The sequence below is a fragment of the Aedes albopictus genome, chromosome 2, assembly GCF_035046485.1.
Source record: "Aedes albopictus strain Foshan chromosome 2, AalbF5, whole genome shotgun sequence".
NCBI classification, from domain to species: Eukaryota; Metazoa; Arthropoda; class Insecta; order Diptera; family Culicidae; genus Aedes; species Aedes albopictus.
Window position 1 is genome coordinate 227291482 of NC_085137.1, and position 26392 is coordinate 227317873.

The window sequence follows — 26392 nt, forward strand, 5'->3', positions numbered from 1 at the left end:
TGTGTGTGTGTATGTATGTGTGTATGTGTACAAATAAACTCACATCACTTTTTGGCAGTAAACCTCAACCGATTTTAATGACCGAAGGTTCATTCGACGGGGAATCCGGTCCCATTGTTTCCTATTGAAAATGGTTCGGATCGGTCCAGCCGTTCCGGAGTTATGGCCATTTAGGTGTTCCGGACCGGTACCCCAGGAAGGGGTTAGATATGAAAATGCTACAAACCTATGCATGCGACACATGAAACCACGGCATTTTCCATAACCTGATGAACGGTATGCAGGAAAATAGTCTCAGACCATATCTGAACTGGTAGAGTTCCGGAACCGGTTTCGGGTGTCCCGCCGGAAGTGGCCAAATATAAAAGTGAACCAAGTCCATGCATGCGACACATCACATCGCGGCTTTTTTGATAACTAGTATCGCGCCGGAATTGGCCAAATACAAAAGTGAACCAAACCCATGCATGGGACTATCAAATTGCGGCTTTTTCGATAACCTGATGAACGATAAGCAGGAAAAACGTCTTAGACCATATCTGAACCGGTAGTTTTCTGGAACCGATTCCGAGTGTTCCGCCGGAAGTGGCCAAATAAAAAAGTGAACCAAACTAATTCATGCAACGCATCAAATCACGGCTTTTTCGATAACCTGATAAACGGTTAGCAAGAAAATAGGCTCAGACTACATTAGAGACTACCGGTAGTGTTGCAGAACCAGTGTTGGTTGCTTTGCCGGAATAACGAAAGTGAGCAAAATCAATGCAAGCGATAAATATGTGTAATTATTCTCTCCATCATAACCAAACTAAAGTGATCTTATCAAATCACACCATTTCATTCCTAAGGTGTAAAGATGGGTTAACGTTGAATGGGAAAATCAAAATTTCATCAACCCTGCTCAAAATTTTTGCCATTCTCGTACACTAAGTGACCTATTGATAGAAGGCCCAGAAGGTCGAATCACATATACCAATCAACTCAGCTCGACGAATTGAGGCGATGTCTTTGTGTGTCAATGTATATGTGTATGTGTATAACATCAAATTACAGCATTTCCAATAATCTGACGAACGGTTGGCGTTCAATTATCTGACGAAATAGGCTCAGACAATATTTAAATTGACGGTAATGTTCCGGGACCGATTCCGGATGTCCCGTCGGAAGTGGGCAACCATTTAAGTGAATCAAACCCATGCATGCGACACATCAAATCGCGGATTTTTCGGTAACCTGATGAACGATTGGAAGAAAATAGGTTCAGACAATATTTGAAATTACCGGCAGTGTTCCGGAACCGGTTTAGGGTGTCCCGCCGGAAGTGGTCAAATATAAGTGAAATAAACCCATGTATGTATGTGACATATAAAATAGCAGCTTTTTGTACAACCTGATAAACGGTTATATGTTTAGGCCACATTAATGATCACCAAAAGTGTTCTAGATCCTGTTCCGGGTAACCCGTCGGATTGACCCGTTGACTTCACTGGGCACAGTGTATCATATTGCTTGCCTTACAATATACAAATTCATGTAATGGCAAGCAAATAATGTCCTTCAATTAATAGCTATAGATGTGCCCAAAGAACACTAAGTTGAAGAGAGGCAGGCCAATTTCCAGTGGGAACAAAGAGACATAAAGCAGAAAACGAAGATTCTCAGAAATTCCCAGTTACCTACCCCACTCGCATATGAGACCCATATGTAAAAAGTAGGAAGTGAGAAAACGGCATTTGAAGTTTGAAAACTTGTTTCCATGTAAAACTTTGAAAAATCGTCATAACTCGATAATAGGTCGCGTGAGCTTTTGGGCAAATGCGCTATCAACACAGTATAATCGGTAACACTACTTACTGGAGTCCTTGTTGGACATCAGCGTTCACACCTGCAGAACATTCATGGTGTCAGTCCTTCTCGTGGTCGTGTTCACTGCCGGCTTTGGCCAGCTGCACCTCCTACATCTCCCGCCAAGATGGACCCTCTCCAGCACCTCTTCGACGTCCTTTAGGTACAGCTCAAAATGGGACTTGACGTGCAGCAGATTGTCCGGGAATGCTTCGGTCACATCCTGGAAATGGCTGAACAGGTGCAAACTGAAGGTGTGCTCCACCCAGAGGGACATCGCGTTTGTGATGTAAAGAAGAGCTTCGGTGATGTTGTGGTTGAAGGAATGTTGACAAGTTAGGTAGTATTCTGCCAGGTGATCATGGGGATCCATTAAAACCGCCTTTTCATCGACACCTGCTGCAGACCGATTCCTACGTAGAGCTGAGCATGAGATCGCCTGAATGTCTTGACCTCTTTGACCAGTGCTTGTTCGGCAAGGGCTAGTCCTTCCTTGATTTGATCCAGATGTTCGTAGCATAGTCGGGCATCAATCAGGCAACTGAAACTGTCCATTGGTTAGAATGTTCCTTCAAGGCACAAACCACATGCTTGTAATGGCCCATGGCGATCAAACAGACAGCGTACTGTTGCCAGTTGTGATCCTCCCAGAAGGTAAATTTTAGCGCCTTCACCGAGAAGTCGTTAGAATCGGCTTGGTTCCAGCGCACCGTGGCCAGTATCATTAGATTATAGATCACAGTCTCGGGATTCTGCGATAGAACAGCGTCTCTTACGGCCAGCGCTTCCGCGATTAGTAGCAACAGTACCGTTTCCTCATCCTGGTTCCTCGGAATGAACTGCTGCCGCCGCATTTTCTTCATACGCCAGGATTCCAATGCTTCGTCTGAAACTAATAATTGAAAGATAACAATATCGTTGTATTAAAATTTCGCATAACTACAGAGATTAAACCCGGTCGCGGAACCGTTGGCGCCGCCAGATTTACCTTGCTCAGCGGACGACGCCGTCGCCCACATTTCCGCAAACGATTTTTTTGCCGAGTGATATTCTTCCACAATTAGAAGAACTCATCCACCGTGCTTCAGGTTCCACGAAACACATCTCGCGGAACGGCATTATGACCGGAAAGACGTCGGGAGAACGGAACAATCCCGAAACGACCGGACACTTGCTTCACGCACGTAATAATGACACGACGACGACGGACGCGACACATCACACAAGCACGGCGAGTTTTGTTTTGTTTTGTTGTTGGTGATGTTGTTGGTTGCTTGCTGGACGACTGAAAGGTCAAGTCAAGCATACATTTTCAAAACGACGTATCTAGCTTTTTCACTGATCTGAGAAAATCCATGAGAAATGTTGAAGACCATTTTCCTAAAATAGTTTTAGAATAACTGGATTTTCTGAAACTTTTTCACCCTGTAGATGAGCGGGAATATTGCCTGCGTTATGTAAGAAAGAAAAAATAGTCACTCCATAATGTTTTCCCGATGAATTTTGATGAAAATACACATACACCGGGTCGGCTCCAGATGGTCCACTGCACGAATTTATGCTGGCCTGCTTACTCTCACAGAAAGTTTGACGTTTGAGCGGTGCCGACACCTCTCAAACGTAAAATTTTGTGTGAGAGTAAGCAGGCCAGAATAAATTCGGCAGTAATCCATACCTCATGACAGATACACCGCTTTTGTATGGTGTAAGTTTGGCGTATCTGTGCTTATAAATTTTAGCGAGTTAGATACGTCGCTTTGAAGATTATACTTTTTTTTACGTTTTAAGGGTTCTTTGGATTACTTTGTTAGTTATACATGTAGCAGGTAATCCGTGTTTGTTTACTTTGGCGACTTACGTCCTTTTGAGAAGTTATGCTTGAAGTCAAGCGCGCGCCAGTTCGAATTTTGACAGAGACAGAGAGGCGAGAACATAATCTCTTTCTCTTTCTTTAATGCGGCAAAAGGAAACGAGTCGGCTCTTTCATTCCTACGGCGTTCTTATGTGAGTGAAGTCACACGCTAATCCACATCGCATCGGCACTCTTCCAATTTGTGTACGCAGCCATTTTTTACTGCGTGCGGAGCTTATCACCATTAAGGTCCGAACACAATGTCAGCAAAATAGCAACCGGTCATTCTAACAGTTCTACATGACAGCCGATTTTAGTCCTTTTCTCACTCATGTGTTATTTGGCAAAATGACGAGATTTGTCAAAATATTACTTCTTAATAATTAAGAATCAAACCGGTTTAATAAAAATGCATTTTAATTTGATTCAAGTTGATCCTTCTGATTTAGTTGGCATTCCGCATCCGCTATCACTGTGTTTCGGCCTTAGAATTCCTTCCGTCACGCGCGTTCGACAGAAAACTTCAAGCCGGTGAAAAATACGGCAAAAAGTGGACGTACAATTTGAGCGTGGAGCAAATTGTTTACAAAAGTTGAAAGAAAACTAATTATAATTATTTAAAAACGGTGTAGATTGGTGAATATCAATCTTTTTTTGCAATATTTGGTGTTTGGTGCAAAGGTTAGTAGTGTTTTATTCTGAAAATTTTGTGTTTACTCCAAAGAGGATTTTTTCACAAATTATCTCAAACATTGGTGGGAGCGGAGAGGGGGGGGGGGTCTAGAGAAGTGTGACAGTACGTTCAGTAGGTATGAGCGCTTGCACGCTGACGTCATCGCTGTCTCCTTCTCTTTCTTTCATTCGGCGTCGGTCCATAAAGCCGTCCTTGCCCTCAAAAAAAATTTGAGGGCAATGTTTACAAATCGTATGGGAATTCGATGAGGTTATGTTTTTGGTGCAAGCCTCTATAAGGAAATAGGGCACTGCACGCCGCGGTTGCTAGGGAAAATTCTTCTAAGTCCTTGACGTTTCGTGGCCTTGTTGTTTACGATTTGGACTTAGAAAAATTTTGCTGGTTTTACTGAGGTGCACCCAGGTGGGCAGGGTGGCTTTGATTGAAATTATCAACGCGTGGTTCGTGGGTGGCGGAATGCGCGCGTTCGAGATTATGAAACCTGACTTGACTACAGTTATGAAGTTCAGCAAGTTGTAAGGCATGATTAGCTGATGTCAGGATGAATCATTGACCACATGGTCACCACTGGCCACTCCGGGAACTTCCGGGATGACCCGAAACAACCTGGAGAACCGGTGATAGGGGTCAATTACGTTAATTTAGCAAAACATGATGAAGAACACCACGGCTCTTTTTTTATGATTTTTCGTCAATTCACTTGTGACTGCATAGCAATACTGGCCATGGTTCCCATGTGCCACTTCCGAAACTTCCGGGATGCCCTGAAGAACCGACATTAGAGGATAATCATATTCTAACAGAAAAATGTGTCATGCGACGGATCTTCCTTCATGAATTTTCATAGATATGTTTGAGGTTGTATCGATGCTAGACATGGCCCCCATTATTGGCCACTTCTGGAACATCCAGGTACCCCGACGGAAACGACAACAAAAGCTAATTACGATCATACAACAAAACATGTAATGTGACCATCATGATTTTTAATTCCTATGTATGTGGTCGTATAAAAAGTGGCCACACTCTTGGTTGACCATTTCTGAAACTTTCTGGGGCGCCCTGAGGGAATCGATGGCCAGAATCAATTTGGTTCATTCAGCGACGGTTTCATCATGTTTTTCGAGAATATGCTTGTGGTTACTGCTAAAACTTAGAGAATGCCATCAAGAGACTGATGGCATATTGAACAAACGCGTTCATATGACAAAATGTGGTGTGTAACGCATCTTGGCTAGGTCCAGAGAAATATCTGACAGGATAAAATAATGCCTGATGGAACTTCCGAAGGATTCCCTGGCGTAATTCCTGGAGGAATCCCTTTCAAAATGTTTGAAGGCATCCTCAACGGAATTTCTTGAGAAACGTCCATCTGGGAATTCCTCCGGGTTCTCCTCCTCCAATTCCTCCAGGAGTTTCTCTAAGAGTTCATTCTAAATTTTTTCCTTAAGTAAGTATGAGAGTTTCTTCCAAAACTTCTCCGGGAATTTCTTCTGTAATTCCGCACAAAGTCCTTCCTGGAACTCCTCTGGGAGTTTCTTCTTAAGTTCCTCTGGAATTCCCCCCGGCAGTCCCTTTTAAATTACACCAGGAGTTTCACGTAGAATTTCACTGTGAGTTTGTCATAATTTCCCCCGAGAGTTTATGCTGAAATTCTTCCACAGGCAGTTTCTCATGAAATTCCTCCGGGAATTTCCCCAGGAATTCCTACTGAAGATGCTTGTAGAATTTCTTTAGTTCATTCTAGAATATCTCTGGAAGTTCCTTCTGAAATTCCTCCGAGAGTTCATCCTGGAATTCTTCCGGGAGTTCACTCTGAAGTTCACGCGGAAACTCCAACGGTAGTTCGACCTAGAATTTATCTGTGAGTTCGCCATAGTATTCCTTCAGAGTACCATCCGGGAATTTCCTTCTAGAATTCCTCTTGAAATTCCTCATGGAACTTCCTGGATCCCAAAAATGCTTCAGGAGTTTATCACAGAATTGCTCGGATGTTCCTCTTGAAAAACGTCCGGGAGTTCCTTCAGGAAATCTTCCGGAAGTTCCTCTGGAAGTTCGTCCTGCAATTTCTCCTAAAGTTGCTTCTGGAATTCTTTCTGGAAATTCTTCTGGAATCCTTCTAGGAGTATCTCTGGAGTTAATCTGAGAATTCCTCCCAAAATTCCTCCTTTCTTACTGAAATTTCTCTGAAGGGTCACTTTGAAACACCTTCTGAAATTCCCACAGGAGTTGCCCGTGAAATTTCTCATTAAATTTCACAGGGGACTCTACTTTTATTTCTTAGGGGGGTTTGCCTTAGAATATCTCTAGGAGTTTCTCCTAAAACTCTGGGACTTCCTATTGAAATTCCTTCCGGAGTTCCTCCTCCTCTGAGTGTTCACGCTGGAGCCCCTACGAGAGTTCATCCTGAAATCCTCCGGGAGTAAGTCATAGTATTACTTCGGATTCTCCACTTGAATACTCTCCACAAGTATCCTCCTGGTACCTCTATGAGAGTTCCTCGAAGATCCTGGAATTCCTCTATGAGTTCGTTATATTATGTCTTCGGATGTTCCTCTTGAATACCCTCCTGGAATTCCTTCGAGAGTTCCTCATGAAATGTTACCAGGAGTGCCTTCTGAAATTTCTCTAGGAATTCCTTCTGGCAGATCCTCCTGGAAATCATCAGATAGTTCTTCCTAGAATTCCTGCGGAAATCCTTTCGGTAGTTCCTCCTGAAACTACTTCGTGAGTTCATCCTAGAATTTCACAGGGAGTTTCTCATGATATTCCTGCGAGAGTTTATGCTGGAATTTCTTCGGGAGTTCCTTCTTGAGTTTCTTAGGTTATCCTTTTGAAATTCCTTCATTCCTTTGAAATGCCTGATGGAACTTCCGGAGGATTCCCTGGCGTAATTCCTGGAGGAATCCCTTTCAAAATGTTTGAAGGCATCCTCAACGGAATTTCTTGAGAAACGTCTGGCAAAATGTTTGAGGAATCTCTGACTAATATATTGAGGAAATCTCTGTTGGAATTGTTGAATAAATATCTGGCAGAGATAATCCAGATGCAGGGCATTGCCCTTGCGGAACTCCTAGATGAATCTCTTAAAAAAAAAAACAGATGGAATTCAAGAGCAGTAATTTGCGTAAATTTTAGAGGAGTCCTTAGCGGAGTTCCTGTATGAAGTTCTTAGCGGAGTTCCTGTATGGCGGAATTTCTAAAGAAATTTTGAGAGGAATGGCAGCAGTAATCACCTGCAGTACTCTTTTTTTTACCCCCGCTGTTGGGGGAATTAAACAGCTCTCTAACAGCAACCCCTGATGGATTTCCAGGAAAAATCCCTGATAAACACTGTTACCAGCAGTAACATTTGATTCAGTTTACCATATCGAGCGCGGGAAAATAGGGAACAATATTTGTATTATTTAGTTCGAAACAACGGTGTGTTTAAATACGGCGTTCGGTGGGTTGACATTCACAACGCAGAACAGGTGGATGAGCGACTATGATGACAGCGATTGCTAATATGAGTACCGCGCGTGGGCGGAAACAGGTAAACGCGTGGTGACCATGAGTGGGTGAGTGAATGGGTGTCCGTATGAAGACGGGGAAGATACGGACGCGAGCGAGAGAAGCCAGTTAGTGTGAGGCAGTTGAACGAAAGACACGTTTTGCGACCAACCAATTAGTGGCTAGTTTGCCAGTCAAAGTTTTTTCTGATCGTGACACCGACGATCAGAGAGTCGCCTCGAAGTTCATACTCTCGCTTTTCCTGGACTTCGGAGAAACCGTAGGCGATCAAGCTCTCAACGAAGCCACAGAAGTTGTGCCCGCCATTCCGCTGTTACAAAGTGCGGCCACTTCACCAACAGACGGTAACTTGGCTGTCGCCGCTTCGCGACACGTTAACCCAGGCCCAGACTGCCATCGAGTGGGCCGCACTCCCGGCCTTCGGAACCATCTCGTCGAGCGCCTGCGGCGCGCTTGCCCACGAAGCCTTTTGAACGCGGACATTTTCCGTGACAGCCTCAGCCAGTACCTCGTGACCCTCGGCGTGCCGTCTGGTGATCCCAAACAGATTTTCCGCCATCCCGGCCGGTATTGTGGTCGAACTCGAGCTCCCTGGGTCGTTTAAGGAGCGGGCCATCACTGCCGTTGCCGTTTGCATCCGTCGCTCGTACCACGTGTCACCGAGTTCTACAGCAAACGCTCCCGATCACCGCAAGTATCTCCAGTAACCACTTCGCTCACCCTCAGCGGCCGAAGAAGGGGTTTTCCGCCATTCCTGTAGGAGTTGCCGGCACCCCGGCCGGACTTGTGGCCGATTTCGGGACCCCGAAGCCCGGATCCCTTGCGACCGAACCCTTCCGTCGCCACCCTGCTCCCGCTAACTGAACCCTGCGCCGCCATCAAACCCACCGAACAATCCTTTCGACATTGACGTAAGTTCTTTAATATATTTGTACCCACATTAAAGTTGTTAGTTCAGGTTCCTCGCGCCCGAAAACCTCCCCACGCCAGACGCCCTGAGACCTGGGACTAAAAGAGGTTTTGGAGACCCACCCCGTAGACGGCCGCGGCTTAGACCAGCTGTCTGGGGCTTCAGCCGGTACTCTTCCAGAACCGAGCAGTCCCGGGGCCTAAAATTTGAGTCTTATACTGGCGCCCAACGTGGGGCCCGAACCCACGACCCTGAGATTAAGAGTTCGACCACAATACCGGCCGGGATGGCGGAAAATCTGTTTGGGATCACCAGACGGCACGCCGAGGGTCACGAGGTACTGGCTGAGGCTGTCACGGAAAATGTCCGCGTTCAAAAGGCTTCGTGGGCAAGCGCGCCGCAGGCGCTCGACGAGATGGTTCCGAAGGCCGGGAGTGCGGCCCACTCGATGGCAGTCTGGGCCTGGGTTAACGTGTCGCGAAGCGGCGACAGCCAAGTTACCGTCTGTTGGTGAAGTGGCCGCACTTTGTAACAGCGGAATGGCGGGCACAACTTCTGTGGCTTCGTTGAGAGCTTGATCGCCTACGGTTTCTCCGAAGTCCAGGAAAAGCGAGAGTATGAACTTCGAGGCGACTCTCTGATCGTCGGTGTCACGATCAGAAAAAACTTTGACTGGCAAACTAGCCACTAATTGGTTGGTCGCAAAACGTGTCTTTCGTTCAACTGCCTCACACTAACTGGCTTCTCTCGCTCGCGTCCGTATCTTCCCCGTCTTCATACGGACACCCATTCACTCACCCACTCATGGTCACCACGCGTTTACCTGTTTCCGCCCACGCGCGGTACTCATATTAGCAATCGCTGTCATCATAGTCGCTCATCCACCTGTTCTGCGTTGTGAATGTCAACCCACCGAACGCCGTATTTAAACACACCGTTGTTTCGAACTAAATAATACAAATATTGTTCCCTATTTTCCCGCGCTCGATATGGTAAACTGAATCAAATGTTACTGCTGGTAACAACACCACGAAGAATACCCTCCGGAACTGTTGGAGAAATTTCTGGAAGAACTTCTAGCTGAACTTCTGGAGCAGTCAGTGGTGGAATTCAAGATAAATTACTAGTGAATCTTCAGAAAAATCCCTGGTGAAACACTACGCACAATCCTTTACGAAACTCATGGAATGATACATGGTGGAGCTTCTGGAAAAATAACTGGCACAGCATCTGTCAGAAATCACTAGCACCACAAATTATTTTTAACGACTTTTGATAGGGATTTCTCCAGGAACAAGACCAGGGAATCTCCCAGAAGTTCCTTAACTTTGGTGTAGCTAGAGCGGCCACCAGGATCCGAACAATCAGAGGAACATTTGAAGAAATACTCTTACGAACTCTCGAAGGTATTACAGGAAGGACTACCGAAGGAATTCTAGGAGAAATCGCCATAGGAATTTTGGGAGGAAATCCCTGGGGAACTTCTACGGAAATTCCAGGTCAAACTCCCGTGGGAATTTCGGGAGAAACTTCCGTTGACTTTCTAGGAGAAATTCCACGAGCAGCTCCCGCAGGAATTCCTCGAGGAAATCCTGAAGGAATTTCAAAAAAATAACCTAAGAAACTCAAGAAGGAACTCCCGAAGAAATTCCAGCATAAACTCTCGCAGGAATATCATGAGAAACTCCCTGTGAAATTCTAGGATGAACTCACGAAGTAGTTTCAGGAGGAACTACCGAAAGGATTTCCGCAGGAATTCTAGGAAGAACTATCTGATGATTTCCAGGAGGATCTGCCAGAAGGAATTCCTAGAGAAATTTCAGAAGGCACTCCTGGTAACATTTCATGAGGAACTCTCGAAGGAATTCCAGGAGGGTATTCAAGAGGAACATCCGAAGACATAATATAACGAACTCATAGAGGAATTCCAGGATCTTCGAGGAACTCTCATAGAGGTACCAGGAGGATACTTGTGGAGAGTATTCAAGTGGAGAATCCGAAGTAATACTATGACTTACTCCCGGAGGATTTCAGGATGAACTCTCGTAGGGGCTCCAGCGTGAACACTCAGAGGAGGAGGAACTCCGGAAGGAATTTCAATAGGAAGTCCCAGAGTTTTAGGAGAAACTCCTAGAGATATTCTAAGGCAAACCCCCCTAAGAAATAAAAGTAGAGTCCCCTGTGAAATTTAATGAGAAATTTCACGGGCAACTCCTGTGGGAATTTCAGAAGGTGTTTCAAAGTGACCCTTCAGAGAAATTTCAGTAAGAAAGGAGGAATTTTGGGAGGAATTCTCAGATTAACTCCAGAGATACTCCTAGAAGGATTCCAGAAGAATTTCCAGAAAGAATTCCAGAAGCAACTTTAGGAGAAATTGCAGGACGAACTTCCAGAGGAACTTCCGGAAGATTTCCTGAAGGAACTCCCGGACGTTTTTCAAGAGGAACATCCGAGCAATTCTGTGATAAACTCCTGAAGCATTTTTGGGATCCAGGAAGTTCCATGAGGAATTTCAAGAGGAATTCTAGAAGGAAATTCCCGGATGGTACTCTGAAGGAATACTATGGCGAACTCACAGATAAATTCTAGGTCGAACTACCGTTGGAGTTTCCGCGTGAACTTCAGAGTGAACTCCCGGAAGAATTCCAGGATGAACTCTCGGAGGAATTTCAGAAGGAACTTCCAGAGATATTCTAGAATGAACTAAAGAAATTCTACAAGCATCTTCCGTAGGAATTCCTGGGGAAATTCCCGGAGGAATTTCATGAGAAACTGCCTGTGGAAGAATTTCAGCATAAACTCTCGGGGGAAATTATGACAAACTCACAGTGAAATTCTACGTGAAACTCCTGGTGTAATTTAAAAGGGACTGCCGGGGGGAATTCCAGAGGAACTTAAGAAGAAACTCCCAGAGGAGTTCCAGGAAGGACTTTGTGCGGAATTACAGAAGAAATTCCCGGAGAAGTTTTGGAAGAAACTCTCATACTTACTTAAAGAAAAAATTTAGAATGAACTCTTAGAGAAACTCCTGGAGGAATTGGAGGAGGAGAACCCGGAGGAATTCCCAGATGGACGTTTCTCAAGAAATTCCGTTGAGGATGCCTTCAAACATTTTGAAAGGGATTCCTCCAGGAATTACGCCAGGGAATCCTTCGGAAGTTCCATCAGGCATTATTTTATCCTGTCAGATATTTCTCTGGACCTAGCCAAGATGCGTTACACACCACATTTTGTCATATGAACGCGTTTGTTCAATATGCCATCAGTCTCTTGATGGCATTCTCTAAGTTTTAGCAGTAACCACAAGCATATTCTCGAAAAACATGATGAAACCGTCGCTGAATGAACCAAATTGATTCTGGCCATCGATTCCCTCAGGGCGCCCCAGAAAGTTTCAGAAATGGTCAACCAAGAGTGTGGCCACTTTTTATACGACCACATACATAGGAATTAAAAATCATGATGGTCACATTACATGTTTTGTTGTATGATCGTAATTAGCTTTTGTTGTCGTTTCCGTCGGGGTACCTGGATGTTCCAGAAGTGGCCAATAATGGGGGCCATGTCTAGCATCGATACAACCTCAAACATATCTATGAAAATTCATGAAGGAAGATCCGTCGCATGACACATTTTTCTGTTAGAATATGATTATCCTCTAATGTCGGTTCTTCAGGGCATCCCGGAAGTTTCGGAAGTGGCACATGGGAACCATGGCCAGTATTGCTATGCAGTCACAAGTGAATTGACGAAAAATCATAAAAAAAGAGCCGTGGTGTTTTTCATCATGTTTTGCTAAATTAACGTAATTGACCCCTATCACCGGTTCTCCAGGTTGTTTCGGGTCATCCCGGAAGTTCCCGGAGTGGCCAGTGGTGACCATGTGGTCAATGATTCATCCTGACATCAGCTAATCATGCCTTACAACTTGCTGAACTTCATAACTGTAGTCAAGTCAGGTTTCATAATCTCGAACGCGCGCATTCCGCCACCCACGAACCACGCGTTGATAATTTCAATCAAAGCCACCCTGCCCACCTGGGTGCACCTCAGTAAAACCAGCAAAATTTTTCTAAGTCCAAATCGTAAACAACAAGGCCACGAAACGTCAAGGACTTAGAAGAATTTTCCCTAGCAACCGCGGCGTGCAGTTCCCTATAGCGTAACAGTTTTTGGGAGGGGGGGGGGGGGGGGGGGGGTGGCTAGAAATCCCGAAAAGTGATGACGTAAAATATGAATCTTCCCTTGTGAATGTGGTGCAGCAAACTAGGGTATTTTAACCAATAGTGGAACCCTAGCTGAAATTTGGTCTCATCGTAAACATTAAATTTATATAGCGCATTTAGTTCACCACTGGACTATCGTACTAGTTTTCACGAGTGCGAAAACGCTAATAAAAGTGCGCGATTGCATCAAATCAACTCGGTGTCTTCAGAGCACTTGTTCTCCATAGATTGAAGAAATAGTGCGCCGAAGACATCAACCTGATTTGATGCAATCGCGCAGTTTTATTTACGTTTTCGCACTTATAAAGTCGCAGTTCGCAGTCCAGTAGTGAACTAAATGCGGTATATAATACATAAATTGTCTTTACCGATGATTGCGCAAAAGGTTCTATATCTTTCCTACACCATACAAAAACATTTTATCTGTATTCTGCACATATTGAGATGAATTTCTGACTATCTAATCAGTCTAGATTCGGAAACTACTGAACCGATCGGCATGAAAATTTGTAAGGGAGCGTCCATAAATCACATCACGCTTTGAGGGAGGAGGGGGCCGGTTCTACAAAGTGTGACAACCCATACAAAAATTTCAAAGATCTCATTCAAAAAGTGTGATATATGGGGAGGAGTGGGGGGTGGGCTGATTGTTGAAAATGGTCTAATTTTGCATGACGTAATTTATGGATGTTCCCTAAGTAGGGGTTTTGGGGCCGGTGAAGGTTCTTAGGAAGGTGTAGGACCCCTCCTGGAAGGTGCCATATCAATGAAACAGTTATTTCAGCATACTCCAGAACTAATCAAGTAAATAGAACCTGATTTGGCATGTGAAGATTTTAGAAGGCAAGAAATGTTTCTAGGGTGGCGTGAGTCTTCTTCCTCACTAGGGGGTATGGCCAACGGTGCGAAACTAGCTATTTTTTATTAAGTCAAGTTCGCAGATTGTGAACGGACCTCGGTACCCAATTCGTATTCAGTTCATAATTTTTGATTGGTCCTCTACTGTCAGATCGGTATAACACGCTAAAAATATTTCACACAAATGGCAAATCACGCAGAAAAAAATACACGGTAATGAATTTTATTGGGTACCGGATTGGACACACAAAATTCAATGTTTTTCCTTCGTAGTTTGAGATCTTGAAATTAGTCTATGGTATGGCTCTCATGGAAATGAAATAGAAATTTCAAAGAAACGAAAATCAAGTTAAGTACTGTTCCTTTTAATTCCAGCTAAGTATTTGCATCCTATGACAGATACGTATTTCGACCTCAACTGTAACGTCGTCTTCAGAGTCTCGTACTTGACTCGATTCGAGTGGATATCAAAAACAATATCAACACGGTTGTCGTTTCGTAGAATAGGCTCCTAAAGTCCTATCGGGATTCTTGTTTCAAACCACAATATATAGTTCAAGAGTACATATTTACTCATTTTTTGACGTTTTTATTAACCATAGTTGAAAATATATACAGGTATTATTCGATATAACGTACCCTCGATGTAGCGTACCCTCGATATAGCGAATTCGATATAACGTACATTTAGCTTCGATATAACGTACAACATTGAATATTTTTATTTTTTCCCAGGAATAACTTTCAGACAAACTACGAAATCACTCAAATCAATGTTTTGTTGCAGCATTAGCCTTTTTACACAAAATTAGCGCAATTTGGGGAAAAATTTAGTGTACGTTATATCGAAGCAAAATGTACGTTATATCGAAGCACAAAAAACGAAATGAGTTTTTCATGGAAACTCGTGTTTTTCATTATTGGTTTTGTTAATTTCACTGAAATCATTAATTGGGGTTAATTTCACGTCGAATGCATTAATACTAATACAAAAAATATTAAATTTTTCTCTGCTTCGATATAACGTACACTTCAATATAACGTACAAAGAGAAATTTTTTTTGTACGTTATATCGAAGAATACCTGTAATTTTTATTTTTTTTTTAGCCTTTTGCCTCGTCCCTAGCTTATAACACATACTTTTGAGTGATTTTTTTCACCGTGTAGGCCAGATAGGAACATTTTTGAAATCCCAGGGCGAAAAATGTCGAGCTCAGTCACACAAGGTTGACCTCTAATCCCGCATAATCGCTAACTGTAAATGCAATGTTTATTATACTGTAGATGACTATTACAAATTGACATTGACCTATTTCACATACTATCCGAGAAAATAGTATGATATGTACAGATTTGCCAGTTTGACAAATGGTAATCCGCCAAATTACAGTATGTGGAATAGGCGGTTAAGATAGGTTACCATAAAAAATCGCTCGTTTTCTCGAACAAAATTTTCGCAATACAGTAAAGGATACGGTCAATATACTATCCAGTTTTTGAGACAATCCACTGCATAGCAAATGGTTAAAGAACAGTTTAACAATAAATCTAGAAGAAAACGAACAATGTATGTGTTGTTATTGATTTATGGTTTTCCATGGTATTTTAAGCTTATGGCATGTGGTTCAACTGCATTTAAACCGTTTAAAAATAAAAAGGCGGTTACGCGTTCACCAAAGATTTTTTTTTATTCAATAAATATTCTCCTCCAATCTCGCCTCCAATTTATATCTCCAAGATGCTTTTTTTCGAAAGATTTCGACGTGTTCTATCCTGGGCCCGGTAGCACCCACGACGACTAAAACTCACTTTGGTTTTTCCTCCGGTGGATCCGGCTATTTGGTCGCAAGGGACACACATAATTCCCACCCGCAGCAGAACGAATCCTTCTCGGCCACGTTCTCGGCACACTCAAGTTCGCGAATTCTGAAAAATTCCAAACATTCGATTAGATATGACACAAAAAAACAAATGTATAAATTATGCAAAACTTACTTATGTTTCATCCAGACTGCTCCTTGCGCTTGAAACCGTTTACCGAGACAATTTTCAATTTGTTTTTACTCAGCTTGCGGGTTACATAAACCGTTCTTTATGATCGAAAGCTTCAAGTTTCATAGTTGCAACAGGAAAGCACCTGTTCATGGTACAGTAACAGTAACAGATAGAGGAGACATACTGTTTGGAGCGTAATACAAATTGTATTTCACTATGCGGGAACTGAAATGAATTTTTACTCATAGTAACTTTAAATTATTATAGAACTATTGAAAAACAATCGAATCAATTAGTCACTAATAAAGCAAATGTTCACTAATTGTACGAACTATATGGGTTTTATTTCTATTGTAAAAAGTAACAATATATCTACTATGTGTTTTATTGTGAACAATAAAACCAGTTATATGTTAATAATATTTACCATGTAATGAATGGTAATTTTTTATCCGGGTTACCTTATTGAAATAACAAAGTAGTGGATATTTATTGCTTTTTTCACTGAAAATTTTCCTTGCTTCGCTGAACAACATGACGTTTTCTTCCAGCGAAGGCTTACGCGATACAGAATATCACTGAATTTCACACTAACACTGCAGAAAATCTGTCAACAATAACTCAATACACATACATTTTCAGCGAAAAGATCTATTTGCGTGACAACAATCCACTCCCATGACTACCGGGCGGCCACCGTCAAATATCAGGATTGCCAACTGTCCGGCGACTGCTGTCAGTTTTCTTTGTCGCCGAATCTGGCGCTGGGTCTTCGGCGCGGAAACCCAAAGGTGGGAATAAAATTTTGGGGTTTGCGCGCAATATCAAGTTCAAGTTTATTGATATTTCCTGGATCAATGAAATTTATTTACAGCACTTTGCAAATATCTGTATATGTACTTATTTTGTTGAAAAAAAAAACTTGAAAAATTTGATGGTAAGGTAGGGAAAAGTGAGCAACTGGTGAAAAAAAAATGAAAACGGTAAACATCTCAGCCAAACGAAGATAAATTTTCTCTGTTTTGGTGCGCATATACTAGTAAGGTTTTGTCACTAATTTGCAATTTATTAACTTGGATAAATCTGTACCTGTATGTTATTGCCGTTTAGAAACTCCTTAACAGTAGACTCCTAGGAACCTTACAGTTTTTCCTAGGAACCTCACAGTTTTCTACAAAGTGAACACCGTAATCATAGACTAATTATTTTTAGCGTATTACCGAAGACCGAATTATTATGTCTTTGGTATTACACCGATCTGACAGAAAAGGGCCAATCAAAAATTATGTACTGAGTACGAACTGGGTACCGGGGTTCGACCACAATCTGCGAACTTGACTGCCGAAAAAACCGCTACCATGACACCGTTGCCGTAATCCCCTCAAATTTGTTTTAAAGGGTTGTGGGTTGTTGTAGGAATGCTTTATTATTGAAAAGAATATAGTCAATTAGCATTTGATTATTTACAAAACAGGAACTGTTTATTCTGCCCCATCTAGGGTGCTCACTAAGCCCACCCCCAAAACGCAACTTACGATTTGGCACGTTTTTAAAACATGACATTTTGCAATGTTTCCACACACGCGACAATCGATTTTTCTCCAAATCCATACGGACGGGAAACCTAACATCGGACGTAGTGCGCTGGACAGCGGATCTGACCCTCTATCCAGCGCACTATGCCCGACGTACGTCCGACACACAGTTTAGGAGAAAAATCAATTTTCAAAAATTTCGATTTTCAACTGCACGGATAATACTGTTAGTGTGTCAAAACGTCTGAAAATTTGACGATAAGTTTCAAAACTGCTGCGATTCTCAATCAAATTGGACAGCGTTAACTTAATATAATAACATATTTTCAATCAAATTTTGAGCCAATTTGGGTCAACACTTTCAAAGTTTGAAAAAAAAGTTCCACGATAAAAATCCATGTTGAAAGAAAAAGTCGTTGTTTTAGGTGTAAAAAGTATTTTTGCAGTCAACTATGCATTTATTTGTGAAAAGTGAACCGTTCAGTCCCTCGTTATGTTCAGTATCCCTAAGTATGTAACCCTTAAAGCGATACCAAAAAATCTCAAATTTCAGCATTTCGTGAAAATTAGCCCAACTGTTCTCAAATTTTCACAACATGTAGGCTTAAGAAAAAAAACTATTTTTATCAAACATAATTATCAAATTTGGTTTGTTTAGCATAGAACAGTGATACGGGGAGACTAGATCCCTCAAGGATTATACACGTATTATATGTTTGAAAAATAACCCCATTCGGTAATGGGGATGAAATGTCCTTATTCTAGAATCTAATATAGCCCTAAAAGTTTAAGAACATCTTACATTTTCATTTCATTAATCAAAAATACAAGAAAAATTGTAAAGAAAATTAATTAAAAGCTTCTGGAGTCATTTAGCCTTTCAATGAGATGCTCAAAGGGAGATCAAGTATCACTCTTCTTTTTATGCTTTATAAGGTAAACCTTTAAAACCTTAATTTAGAAAACTTTAATGTTGTGGAGAAAAACGTATAAACTTATATTACCCAGAATTCTGTGCGAGAATCAAGTTTAGAGTTTTTCGTAAAGTTATGGCCACATTAAGAAAAAGGGATAAAGTCCTCCCAGTCTTCCCAACGACTGAGTGAAATCCCAACGTTAATTAAATATACTCCAAGAATTATGAGATACAGAAAGTTTCAAATTTCAAACTGTGTGAAACTTAAACATTATCGTTTCATCCGTAACAATCATCTTACAATTTTCTATTTCAATTGCTTTAATTGCAGCAATTGCTTCAAAATGCCGAAAATTAAAAAACAATCGCGTCTGCAGAAAGCAAAAATAAGAAAGTTTTATGACAAAAAACGTAATGTTGTTGAGAAGAAATCTCAGTGGGATAACATTAGTGAGACGGCGCACAGTGATGACACAGGAAACTGTTCAGAGGTGCGGAGTGCAGAATCAACTGAGAAGGCGATTGACAACTGCAATGCAAACACGCGGAAAGAGAAAAATAGGCAGAATATGAAGAAAAAACGAAGTGACAACGCAGAGTACAGCAAATTGGAGAATGCGAAAAATAAGCAGAGAATTAAGAATATGCGAATGAACAGTGCATATAAGAAATGTGAAAGGAAAACCAATTCACAGAGGATGGTGAAAACGAGAAAAAATAAGGATTACAAACAGCAAGAGATTCAGAAAAATACAAAAAGGATAACGGAAAAGAGGAAACACGATGAATACATGCAGCAAGAGAAACAGAAGAATTTGCAAAGGATTTCTGATTTGAGAAAACAGGAGGAGTACAGAGAGCAAGAAAAGCTGAAAAACTTAAAGCGAATGACGGAAAGAAGAACGAACGAAGACTACAAGCAACATGAGAATCAGATAAATTTACGGAGGATGGCAGAAATAAGGAAACACGATGAATACATGTAGCAAGAGAAAAAGAACAATTTACAAAGGATTTCCAATTTAAGAAAACATGAGGAGTACAGAGAGCAAGAAAGGCAGAAAAACATGCAGCGAATGACGGAAAGAAGAACGAAAGAAGACTACAAGCACCATGAGAATCAGATAAATTTACGGAGGATGGCAGAAATAAGAAAACACGAGGACTACAAGCAGCTAGAGCAACAGAAAAATTTGCAGAGGATAAGGGATCTTCGAGACACAGTTGAAGAGTTTTCTTGCCAGGAAAAAGCAAAAAATAGAGATCGCATGAAAAAGATTCGAACAGATTTGCGATATGTTCATAAGGAACATAAGAGCAGTATTGAGCGCATGCAAAATACACGAGACGATGACATGCTGAGAATCGCCGAAAGGCAAAGAGATCGACAAAGTAGGCGTGAAAAACGGAGCTCTGAGATAATAAGGCATCGAGATGCTTTATACAGCTACTTGAAGCGACATGAAACAGATCAAACTTCAGTTGAACTTCTGGCGTTTATTGATAGCAGGAAAGAAGTGCCTTCATATTTCTGCTCTTGTTGTGAACGCATGTTCTTTGAAAAAGGGTTAAAAAAAAATCACTCGCGAAAAGGTGGTTTCTCTAATGGCGGTGAAAATTGATGCGGAGAAAGATCACATAACTCTTTGGGTGGATTCTCACATACTGAATAACTATGAAGAAAATAGACAAAATTATCTTTGCCATACATGTCATAAGTACATAAGTGCAGGGAAAATACCGAAACTTTCAAGCACCAATGGATTGAAATTAGCAGCAGTTCCGGAGTGTTTGGAAGAATTAAATCCCATTGAGGAACGAATCGTCTCACCGTATGTGCCTTTCATCAAGATCATTATGCTTAATCATCGAGCTTCAAATCCACAAGTTGGTGCTCAAGGCAGTGTGATATATGTTCCTACCGATGTTAATGAAATGGAGCAGTCCCTTCCTAGGAACATTAACAATATCAATATGATAGCCATACCAGTGGAGTTTAAGAGGCATATGGGACATACATCCAGTTATCTTAAAGGGCTGGTACGTAAGGAAAAAGTTGAGGCAGCTGGCAATTACTTGCAGGAAACGGAACTGTATAAGAAGTATGGAATTCGTTTCTCGAAAAATGCATATGATGGATTGGATATAAATGATGACGAACCAAATTTGAACACAACCGAGTTTGATGATGACAGAGTTGAACAAGAAGCAGGTATAAACATAGACGAAGAATTCGCGAATTTACTGCACGAAGGAGACGACGAATGCTTGCTGATTGATTTGAATGAAGTAGCTGCCCAAAATGCAATCGTAGTAATGGCTCCTGGACAACACCAGAAACCGGTATCACCATACAGTAACCCGGACATAGAATATCTTTGTTTTCCAAAAATTTTCGCTGGACAACCACGGAGTTTGACAGACAAAAACATAACATACAACGATATCATCAAATGGGAAATTCGGTACTACAACAACAGGATTGAACCAAGGCGTATACTTCACCTTTCAAAGAAAAAGTTGCTGAATGAATCGTACAGTTCCATAAAAGTTGCCATTCGGAAGAAAAAAAATGCAAAAAATGTGACGGCTCAAGAGGCACTGCAACCTGATTACATTGGAGGTTTATTATCGTTCAACAATGGATTAAGATTCATGGATCAAATGCGATGTGCCCCTGCGTATATGGAGCAAAAAAAGAAGGTTTTATGTGGACTTATGCGGCAAATCGGTACTCCTGTATTCTTTCTCACGGTATCTGCAATTGAAACTAATTGGCCAGAATTGATTCAAGCTCTAGTAGAGTATACTTCAGGTACAAAAATTAGTTTGTATGATGCATTGAATTTACCGTATGAGGAAAGGGCAAAACTGGTTAAGGAAAATTCCGTATTTACTGCTATGTATTATGATAACAAAATCAAGAACTTGATGAAATTAATAAACAAAGCAGAAGGAGGAATTTTCGAAACATACAAGGTCACCGACTTCTTCCGCAGACGGGAATTTCAACAGCGAGGATCACCTCATGATCATATATTGTTGTGGATTGACAATGCACCTAAAATAGATCGTGATGATAGTAGCACTTTTGACCTAGTCATAGAGTTTGCAGACAAGCACATAACGTGCGAATTTGACGAGAAAAATCCATTTTGTAACTATCTGCGACACAAGCATACTTCGACATGCAGTAAAGGAAAGAAAAATAAAAACATCTGCAGATTCAATTTCCCCAAATTTGTAATGCCACGGACAACGATTCTTGAACCGTTATCCAAAGAGGAAAGAACTACTGAAGTGAAGTCTAATCTAGAAAAAATCAAAAACCTGATGGAACAGTTCTATGTGAGTAAAGAAAGAATTGTCAAAAGCTTTGATGAAGTTTTGGAGCACCTTCAGATGTCAGAGGAGACGTATTTAACAGCTTTAAGAAGCTCTATTAATAAGGTGGCAATCTTTTATAAGCGCAGGAGTTGTGAGGTAGATATCAATACTTACAATCGAATAATTCTCAATTTGATGGAATCAAATGTCGATTTGCAACTTGTTGTGGACGAGTATGCTGTAGCATCGTACATTGTGGATTATGTGGCGAAAGGAGAAGCAGGGCTTTCTAAAGGACTGAAAGACCTTCAAACTGAACTGGACAAAGGAGATCGTAATTTACAGGATCGGTTACGATGCATCATGAACAAATTCCTGAACGGACACGTGATATCAACATCAGAAGCAGTATACCATTGCTTGGGAACACCTATAACAGAGTTCAGTCGAAGTGCTATATTTATAAATACGGGGCGCAGTGAGGAAAGAGTAGCGTTCTTAAAAACAAACAAGCAGTTGCAAGCAATGGATCCTGATTCCACTGACATCGTAGGAAAAGATATTCTTACACATTATTCAGAACGAAAAGCTTTGGATGATGTTTGCTTAGCTGAATATGCCGCATATTATTTCCAAACAGCGAAGAAAACAAGACGAGATAAGAATTTGGATTCGGACGAAGAAGGTAACGAGACAGACACGGAGAAAGATGACTCTGAGAATAAACGCCGCAGGAAGGCCAGAATCGTACGGCACGTGCGATATTCATATGAAAAAGATCCGGACAATTTCTTTCGCGAACAATTGCTATTATTTCTTCCATGGAGAAACGAAGAGGAGGAAATTGAATCGATTAACTGGAGTGCAAAGTTTTATGAAAACAAAGAGCTGATCGATAAAAATCGCAATAACCTGTTCAAGCTGTCTAGCGATCGATTGGATGATGCTATGCTAGCTGCTGAGCAGCACAGACAAATAGCCGATGCAGATGAAATTGAAGATTTTGAGAAAAATCAAATTCCTAAGGAACAAGAGATCGATATCCTTGTGCAAGTGGGGATAGATCGTCCAAAAAGTAATGTACCTTTTATTTACACTGCTCCTCCAAAAATACACGAACACAATCTCTTTGATATGCTATGTAAACTGAACGAACGACAAAGGGAAATTGTAATGCACATCTACAAGTCATTCAGCACCGGAAAATTACCTCTTCGAATTTTTATTTCGGGATCTGCTGGAGTAGGCAAAAGCATGGTTATTTCTACTATTTTCCAATTAATCACATACCATTTGGAGTATTCAACTTCAGTTCTGAGAGACCAAAATACTGATTCCATTAAAGTTTTGTTATGTGCGTTTTCTGGAAAAGCAGCTTTTCTGATTGGAGGAAATACGTTACACTCTGCATTTGCTCTACCATTACAAGAAAATGCGAAAATGTCGGATTTACCCATGGATGTTGCCAACAATTTAAGACAACAACTGAACGACTGCAAATTGGTCATCATTGATGAGATATCGATGGTTGGAAGCACCATTTTCAGTCGGATCGATACACGGTTGCGGCAAATCACTGGAAAAAACGAAACCTTTGGTGGATTATCGGTAATCACAGTTGGCGACTTTCTTCAATTACCACCTGTAAAAGACTCGGCCATCTTCTTGTCTCCGAAGCACAGTCTAATCAAAACAAGCATCTCACCAATATGGGACGAATTTAACCTTTATGAGCTTACTGAGGTTATGCGTCAGAAAGATGATTTGAGCTTTGTTAGAGCTCTCAATAGTTTTGCTCGTGGAGAAATGACAGACGAAGACATCAACATCATAAAATCTCGAGAAATACAGGAAGATCAAGTACCTGATGAAGCCATCAGGCTTTACTATACGAACGCCAATGTTGATAAATATAATGACAAGAAGATATCGGAATCACTCGCATCTGAAATAGAGTGCAATGCTGTTGACACAATTACAGGAAAACTGAAACCACATCAAAGAACTGCAAAGATTAAAATGTGGAGAGAACGACCGACCAAAGATTGTGGAGGATATCCATATACGATCCGGTTCAAACAAGGAATTAAATACATGCTGACAGCTAATCTTGACGTTGCAGATGGATTAGTTAATGGAGCTACTGGAGTTTTAGAATACGTTTTTTGCAATCCTGGGACTGAAAAACCAACTATTGTTTTTCTAAAATTCGACTCTAGTAATGTAGGCAAGAAGATACGACAGCAGTACAGGAATTTCATGGAGAACAACAATATCAACCTCAGTTGGACGCCAATTCCTAGGAAAGTATACAACCTGACAACTCATTTCCAGAAGGATTATGTACCAGATGATTCGGGATCAGTTTCCAATAGTACCTTGCGAAGCTCTAACTATTCATAAAAGTCAAGGTCAAACATACAGACATGTTTGCATCGATTTCAGGAAGTCTGGTAACCTTACCCGCCAGTTAGTTTATGTAGAACTCAGTCGCGTGACGAGTCTTTCAGGACTTTATATTCTAGGTAATTTTCCTGGAAATATGAAAAGCAATAATACAATTGATTCTTGTTTGAACGAAATGGATAGACTAAGAAAAGAACGGTCATTGTCACTTGTTTACAATAATTTAGTTAATGTATCAGGGCTCAAAGTAGTTTACTTGAATATTCGATCATTACGAGCGAATAAAAAGCATGTAGACGTGGACCCATGATATTTCCGCTTTGATATATTAATTTTCTCTGAAACATGCTTGTACGCCAATGAAAAGATTGAATTTCCTGGATTTAATGTGGTCTATCGTTCAGATACTATTGATTATCCGGATTATGTTAAAAAGAACATTGCCAAAGGAATTATTTGTTTTGTAAGAAGCAGTTTAAAAGCAAACGTTGTCGACTATTGTACCGAATTTAAGGCGGATCAAAAGGGACATTATCATAGTCATATAGATCTGGTAAAATTTGTAGTTAATGAAATACAGATAATAAGTGGATATAAATCACCAAAAGTAAGTGTTTGCGATTTTATAGATACAATGCTTCGACTTCAGTTGGAGGAATCTTGTTCAACTATTGTCATAGGTGATTTCAATTTCAATCTTAATGATACAAGAAATGCACAAGTCCATGAGTTTAGCTCCTTTATGATCAGCCTTTCATATGTTTCGAAACTACCGCCAAAAGAAGCAACAACTATTTTGGGATCACGACTAGATGTAGTGTACGCCAATTTTAAAAATATTACTGCCGGAGTTTACGAGTGCTACTTTTCTGATCATAAACCAATATATTGTATAATTTGTAGTGAACAACCATGCCTTACTGATGTGAACAAAATTGACAACGATAATATTCAACTGTTTGGAAAGTCTTCTGACATAGTATCCATAGATAGTAAATCAATAGCATCTTGTGTTAACTTATCATCTGAAGGTAATAGCATCAGATCTAGCGATAGGAATATTGCGAGTTTATCCTTTCAGTACAGTGATTTTGAATCAGATTTAGAACATTTAAATTTAAATCACAACATTAGAGATTGGATTAACACAGTAGATACGACCAATGATGTATATGATAATGGAAATGAAAAATTACTCAAAAATGTTCAACAAGTATTCTATAACGATCCATATACATTTACTAATTCAGAAGAATTGCTGATAGCTTTTACAGATGGCAATGTAATGCGTTACAAAAGTGATATTGACCACATAGCAAACCACTTAAGGACATTACCTACTAATGTTTTCAAATGTAACAGAGATAGACTATTGTCAGTTCAAACATTGAATGGATTCTTGGAAATTCCAATAACTGGAGATGGCGGTTGCCAATTTAATGCGATTTCGTATGCATTGGTAGGAAATGAAAGTTTTTCTTTTGATCTTAGAGCAATTGCATTCCAAGCCGTAATAGAAAACATACATATTTTCGATAAAATCAGAAACACAATTGGTTTGGAATCCGACACATTGTTTAACCTTCTTCAGATATGTTGTTCCGAAAGGTTATTCGGTAACCTTGACACCCTGTTTGCTCTCAGTATGGCTCTTGAACGAATTATATTTATCATGTTACATCATGAAAACGGAGAACAACGGTTTGTTAAAGTTGAACCACCAAGGTATAGTAATACTGATTTACCAATATTACTGCATTTGACAAGGCCAGGTCAAGCAGACGCACATTATAATGTTCTCCTTCCATATGATGTAAACACACCATACGACTTTACATGCTACGATGTGTATAACTTGAATCATATAGTGATGAGTTGAAGGACGTTGGTGTAACCTGCTTAAATAAATCGTTAATTAAAAATAAACCATATTAGCTAAAATCTTCTGAAACTGCTGAAAATCATATTAGCTAAAGTCTTCTGAAAATGAGATGGGAGGGGCTGAATACGGTTTACCGTGTTAGCTAAAACCTCCTAAAACGATACAGAAGAGGCTGAATATGATTCAACGATAGGAGAGGCTGAATACGGCTTACCGTATTAGCTCAATCTCCTGAATAAGACACAGAAGAGGCTGAATATGGTTATACGACAGGAGGGGCTGAATACGGTTTACCGTGTTAGCTAAAACCTCCTTAAACGATACAGAAGAGGCTGAATATGATTCAACCACAGGAGAGGCTGAATACGGCTTACCGTATTAGCTCAATCTCCTGAATAAGACACACAAGAGGCTGAATATGATTCAACGACA

The 26392-nt window shown here is 40.9% G+C and overlaps 2 protein-coding genes across 2 annotated transcripts in view; one reads left to right on the plus strand and one right to left on the minus strand.

The window, feature by feature from the left end:
* Positions 1-26392, plus strand: part of LOC109401374 (dual specificity tyrosine-phosphorylation-regulated kinase 4) — a gene marked incomplete in the record, with an annotated part of 426866 nt that overhangs the window by 49823 nt on the left and 350651 nt on the right.
* On the minus strand, positions 1511-4457 carry LOC109421491 (tetratricopeptide repeat protein 7B-like). Its single transcript, XM_019695985.3, has 2 exons — positions 2834-4457; positions 1511-2737 (listed from the first exon to the last, which is right to left on the minus strand). Exons 1-2 carry the CDS (start codon positions 2862-2864, stop codon positions 2379-2381), a joined length of 390 nt encoding a protein of 129 aa, XP_019551530.1. The 5' UTR covers positions 2865-4457; the 3' UTR covers positions 1511-2378.